General features: G+C 40.3%; 1 protein-coding gene across 1 annotated transcript; it reads right to left on the bottom strand.

Moving 5' to 3' along the window:
- Window positions 1–2,497: 2,497 nt before the first annotated feature.
- LOC114543912 (uncharacterized protein K02A2.6-like) lies at window positions 2,498–5,038 on the bottom strand. Its single transcript, XM_028562711.1, has one exon. It carries the CDS (start codon window positions 5,036–5,038, stop codon window positions 2,498–2,500), a length of 2,541 nt encoding a protein of 846 aa, XP_028418512.1.
- Between the last annotated feature and the right edge of the window lie 1,433 nt (window positions 5,039–6,471).

The following is a 6,471-nucleotide window of genomic DNA, read 5'->3' as shown; positions in this document are numbered from 1 at the left end:
CTTTGATCAGATTTGTTTAGTTTCCTGAAATCTGTTATGCCATAATTCGTACAGAAATGATTAATATAAATTAAATGCACGCGTCTGTGTATTTATAAAGGCTTTCCGCTCGCTTGCGCAATTCGTTATTTTAATTTCTGGGTGATGGTGACATCACAACATCCATATCACAATATGTACAAATATATATTTTATTAATGGCGTGCATGGCAGACAACCGCCAGGCCACGAACACATGAGTATTCCATCTGTGGCATTCATACAACGCCGGCCATACACGTGTAGTTATAAATAGTTATCTCTTATCGCTCCTCACACATAGACCTGTTAGCGAAAGACCACTTAACGAGAGAAAAAACAACAAGATAAACAGATTTTAATAATAAGTACATTATCGTTTTTTCAGGAAAAAAGCAAACAAGTATATTTATATCGATTTTTTATTTGGTTGTATACTTACTTGTGCAGTGTATTTAGACTTACATAAAGTCTTTCACATTTTAATTGCAAAATCAAAATGACGGACGTCGCTTGTCCCTCTAAAGGCGGTTTTCCACTAGCGATATATTTCGCGCGAAAGAATAAAGTCGCTTCGCTCGAAAAATAACGCTGGTGGAAAACCAGCTTTAAGTCAGGGCCTCGGCTTCGCCTCGTGAAATATCGACCGGACTCAGGTTCCCCAAACATAATTTTTTTCGGTCGACGGTGAATAAGTGTTACTTTAATTACTCATGCGAGGGTGAATACAATTCAAGATTAGCCTAGCCATGCCGGTTGAGTCGGATTTGGCATACTTACGAACAAAACGCATGCATATTAGCACGATAAAACCGAAAAAATATTTGGAGTGCCTCGTCGAGATCCTTTAGCATTCGTGCCTAGGTTTCGGCACGTATTTTTCGTGGATTGCAGATTTTTGATGTACACTGTCAATGACACAAATTTTAATCGTAGCTACGTCACGATATTAAGGAAAATGAACATAATGAAGTGGAAGCTTCAACAACATTAAAACGGTGTACTTTAATATCCCAATTGCTAATAGTTTGAAAAGCTCTAAATTTCCATTTTTAATGCAACCGTTTGTCAAAATCAGCCTTGCTTGACTTCCTGACTTTTATCCATTATTTTACAGTTTTGGCTTTCTGGCCTTTCTTAGATTCTCTAGGGATATTTAGTTTGTTTGCATAATAACATTCTGCCATTTTGTTTTGTCATGTAATAATTAATCTCATTATCGCAACCTCGTGAACCATTTTGTGTGAAACTGGATGCGCCTGATGATGTACAAAAAGTAAATGCGACCATTTCAATTCACCAAGTTCAACAACAAGAGAAAACAATGTTGTGATTTTGACGAATATGCTATGTTCAAGTCCAGATAAGATTTATTTTTCCACGAATCTCGTCTTTCATAATTAATTTCGATTATAGTTGTTTTATCTCCGCAGAAAAGTTCTGCATCTCGACTGTGTCAATGTTCATCAACGAAAGGATCCCTCAACGCCTCGTGAGCATAAGGTCTCTCATGAATTTTGTGATTGATCAGCCTCGACACAAAATTTTGAGCTTTGCGATCACCAAGTTTCTTCAAATTAACAGAGTTCCCTTTTGATATATTTCTCATTCGATCAAACCTGGAACCAAAAGGGTGTTCACCTTTAGTTAAGACGTAGAAAGCAATCATACCTGCTACCTGGACATCTGATTTCCTTTTAAACGACTTTTTCATCTTTCTCAATGGCTTGAGCTACTTCCATGGCATCCATCCAGGAGTACCTTTGGCGAATGTTACAACTGTTGTTTCATCGTCATTCAAAATACGGCTTATTCCAAAGTCTGCCAATTTCATGTGACCTTCGATATCAACCAGGACGTTTGAAGGTTTTAAATCTCTGTGCAATATTCCTTCACCATGAAGAAATTCAAGTCCTGATAGAATTTCTAGTCATTCGTGGACCATGCTCTTGTAGATGTTCAATACTGCATGCATGAACAAGTTCCTCAAGTTTTCCTCGCAAAGATCAACAATAAGATACATGAACTCATTGCCAGAGTGAAAATAACGATAGCTCACTATAAATGGACAGTTTTTCGTTTCAATGAGACTCATAATTTCCTTTTCGTTTTCAACTGTTTTATCCTCACTTTGTGTTGTGTTTTCTTGTCTTGATCTAAATCTTAGATTCATTCGGATTGCAAAGTATATCTTTACTATAAGTTCGATATTACAAAGAGAAGCTAGGCTATTTATATACATACAAACCCGGAAGTAACTAGCCGGATGCGAGATATACAACATCCTCCTTCTAAAAGAGATATAATATAATATATATTTTTTTTCTTTTCCTAAATTTTAAAAAACTTATGATCTAAAATACTTATGCTGAAATTGTCTTTATCAATTGTTCTACTTTATCTAATTTATTTTAATTCTATTTAATGATATTATCTACTTGTATATTTGCTGTCCGGCTTCTTTACTATGCGACCTGTCTCACATCACCCGGTTGCCTCCACAGGCTGCACGATTTATCAGTTCAGGTGTCTTCTGTATATCAGGCTTGATTAACTGTCTATTCCTCCGTAACTGAACTCCGGATCCATCCTCTGTAATATAAGAACGAGGAGTTGGTCCAAAACCAACTACTCTCGCTGGACTCCACGTTTTGTTAACAGGGTCTTGAACTTGTACCGCTTGATTTTGAAAGAGATTTGGCTTCTCCTTCGAATCCCTGTTATATAGATTTACTTGTTTCTTTTGTTGTGTTAATAACAAGTCTCTGGTTTCGTACCGATCGCTTGGTGGATGAATCTTTACTGGTAATGTTGACTTGAACATTCTTCCATTTAGTAGCTCTGCTGGAGATTTGAGTGTTGTACTTAACGGGGTAGAACGCAACGACAGTAATGCAAGACTAGGATCAGCTCCTGATTCCTTGCATTTCAACAGGATCTTCTTCACAGTTTGGACCTGTCTCTCAATGAAACCATGCCCCTTTGGGTAATGAGGTGACGAAGTGACTACTTTAAAACCATATCTCTTCGCTAGGTCTTGAAATTGGGCAGAAGTGAATTGAGATCCATTATCACAAATGAGCGTTTCTGGTATGCCTTGCTCAGAAAATATCGATCTAACCACATTAACTACAGTGGTTGCTGTTAAATTATTTAATTTCTTCACAAATGGAAATTTCGAGTAATAGTCAGCAATAACAATGTACCAGAAATTATTTACCTTAAACAGGTCTGCGCTCACAGTATGCCATGGTCTTGGCGGTACTTCGCTTGGAATCATGGGTTCCTTTTGCTGTGAATTCTGGAATTTCTTGCAGGCACAACAGGACACCACCATACTCTCAATCTCTTTATATATACCGGGCCAATAAACGCAGGATTTTGAACGGAGTTTGCACTTCTCCATCCCTTGATGACCACTATGGATTTCTCGCATTATCTTCTGCCGGAGTGATTCTGGAAAAATTCTACTGCCTAAGAATAGAAGTCCTTCTTGGATAGAAATGTCATCTCGGTTATTCCAGTAAGGCTTTACTGCTTGCTGTATTTTCTTTATGCTATCAGGCCACCCTTGTATAACTTGCTCGCTGAGTATTTGAAGAGTTCCATCTCTAGCAGTTTCTTCTTTATCTGTTGGAGCTCGACAGGTGGAAATTCTACTAGATGATGAATTTTCACACGCATTCCTGGGATTTCGTCTCCCTTCCTTGGTGACAGTCTCGATAGGGTATCTGCCTGGCTTGTATTTGATGATACAACCGTATGGTTGCAATCGTAGAAGCATTCTTTGAAGTCGAGGAGGTGCCATGTCGAGATTTTTCTTCTGGATCTGTTCCAAAGGACGATGATCACTTTCCACAACGAATTGCCTCCCATATAAGTAAGTGTGGAATTTCTCACATCCATATATCACTGCCAATAACTCACGCTCGATGTTGGCGTACCTACTCTCAGCAGGGGTTAAGGCTTTCGATGCAAACGCAATGGGCTTGTTCTCTTGTAATAGAACGGCTCCCAAGCCTTTACTTGATGCGTCTACTTGTAGCACAACTGACTTGCTTCTATCGTAGTAGGAAAGTGTAGTTTCTGTGCTTATTTGACACTTGAGTATGTTAAAAGCTCTTGTATGTGACGGAGACCATTGGTAATCAACGTTATCCCGGATTAACTCTCTCAAAGGTGCCGTGTGACTCGCCAAGTTGGGCATAAATGGCGCTAAATAGTTGACCATTCCAAGGAACGTGTGAAGTTCTTTCTTATCTTTGGGTGGTTCCATGTTCTGTATGGCTATGACCTTCTCTGGATCAGGTTTGACTCCATTCGCGGTATATACCATACCAAAAAAACTGCATTCAGCGGTCTTGATGATGCATTTCTCTCGGTTGAGTTTGATGCCAGCCATTCTTGTACGTTCCATTGCATCATGAAGATATAGATCGTGATTTGACTCATCTTGGCCATGGACTGTGATGTCGTCCGCAATCCCAGCAGCACCAAGACAGTTCCGATAGACTTCATCAATCTTGAATTGGAAGACATCCTGGCTCATTCGAAGACCAAACGGCATTCTTAGGAATCTATATCGACCATTTGGTGTATTAAATGTGGTTAGATATGATGATTCATCATCTAACTTAACATTCCAGTATCCATTACGAGCGTCTAATTTGCTGAATATCTTAGCTCCAGCTAACTTTGGGGTGATTTCCTCTAAGGTGGGTGTTGGATAGTGGTCCCGCATAATTGCTTCGTTCAGGTCTTTGGGATCCAAACATATCCGAAGCCTTCCATTAGGCTTCTCCCTTATAACTATAGAATTTACCCACTCGGTTGGTTTTGTTACCTTTTCTATTACACCGCTCTTTTCCATCTCGTCAAGTTCGAAATTTAGTTTATCTACCAGCTCTAATGGTACTTTACGAGGCGCATGAATAACTGGTTTAACTTTAGGATCTAGGGTTATATGGTATGTGTAATCTTCAAAACATCCAACTGACCCATCAAAACATTCTGGATACATCTCGATCAGATTCTCTTTATCCTTTATACGAGGACGGTCTGTGATTGGCACAGAGGGTTTAATATAACTTCTAGACCGACTTTGTTGCTGATTTACTATCTTTGCTTGATCCGCAAATCTAATACTCTTAGTGGACTTAACTTTCTCTTCACTAGGCCCCTGGGCAACACCTTGAGGGATGTTTCTTCCTTGTACCACTTTTGTTTCCAGCGCACAATGGAGTGAAACCAGTCCAAGGGCTCTACACGCTTTTATTCCCAATATAGCTGGACCTACTGCATCAGTTACATAAAAAACACAATTAAATTTTCCCCTTTTGTGCTGACATGGTATTAGTACTTTTCCAAATTGGGTAATCTCATATCCCCCATACGCAGTTAAGATAACCTCACTTCTTTGTAGAGCACCGTCCCTGGGCATCCCTTCTGCATTAATGAAGGAATGTTTAAAGTTCTCCAGGAACGACTACCACGAACACACACAACCCTAGCGCGAAGAAGAGCGAAAGCTATCTTCTTACGTAACCAGTTGAGAACTATGGAGGAACTAAAGTTCTTTTTCTCAGCCAGTTTGCCTGCTAGGAACGAGAGGAAGTGAGAAGTCTCCCTTCCACATCCACCATAGGCACTAAAAACGACTGGGGTGAAGGAGCCATGTTCAACTTCAACAATTCTTTGATTATAATGACGTTTCTTCTCACGTTCGTTGGCGTTAAACGAGCTGGTAAGAGTCTGGCGGCGATGTGTCGAAGCGTAAGGATTAAACACCCTGTCATCAAAAAATGCTTTTTCACATCTCTGCCAGAAACCTCTCGCAGCTATGTCCACTCTAGCATCATCGGCAGAATTAGCACTGGATGGAAGTACTTCGCCAGTTAAAGGAGCAAGAGCAGGTTCAGTAGAAACGTCATAGGCCACGTCGTCTATGGCAGAAGCGAGAAGGTCACGGATTTCGTCATGTCGTCGATGAATAAAACCTCCTTTCAGGCACGACAAGGCATGGTCCACGGTGAAAGATTTTCCACAAGCGCAGAAGGATGGAAGGCGCTTCAATGGCCACCGATAACGCATATAGATTGCGTCAAAGAACTCTGGTTTCGTGAAGACATACCCTTCATTAGCAAGTGGCAGTGCTGTCAACCAAGCTGAGGATCCCTTCAACTGGGCTAGATCATTTGCTCGAATTTGCTCTTCACTCATACTTGATCTCAAGTTCTGCAAGACCAGCTTGTTTTGGGCATGTCGATGATTAATTATCTCACGGCGCAAATCGTAGATGGATGCTCCATTTTCATTTGCTGGAGCGTCATCATTCTGATGGACGATCTTGCTTGAGAGATTTTGACAGATGGTCTTTGAGTTCTCATTTTCTTCATCGCACAGGTCGGAGAAGATAGGTATTCCAAGACCCCCATTCTCGTCGGCAGTGACAGT

Source organism: Dendronephthya gigantea, unplaced genomic scaffold (assembly GCF_004324835.1).
Source record: "Dendronephthya gigantea isolate DGI-Jeju-01 unplaced genomic scaffold, DenGig_1.0 000590F, whole genome shotgun sequence".
Lineage (NCBI taxonomy): Eukaryota > Metazoa > Cnidaria > Anthozoa > Malacalcyonacea > Nephtheidae > Dendronephthya > Dendronephthya gigantea.
This window is presented reverse-complemented; position numbering and strand designations above follow the sequence as displayed.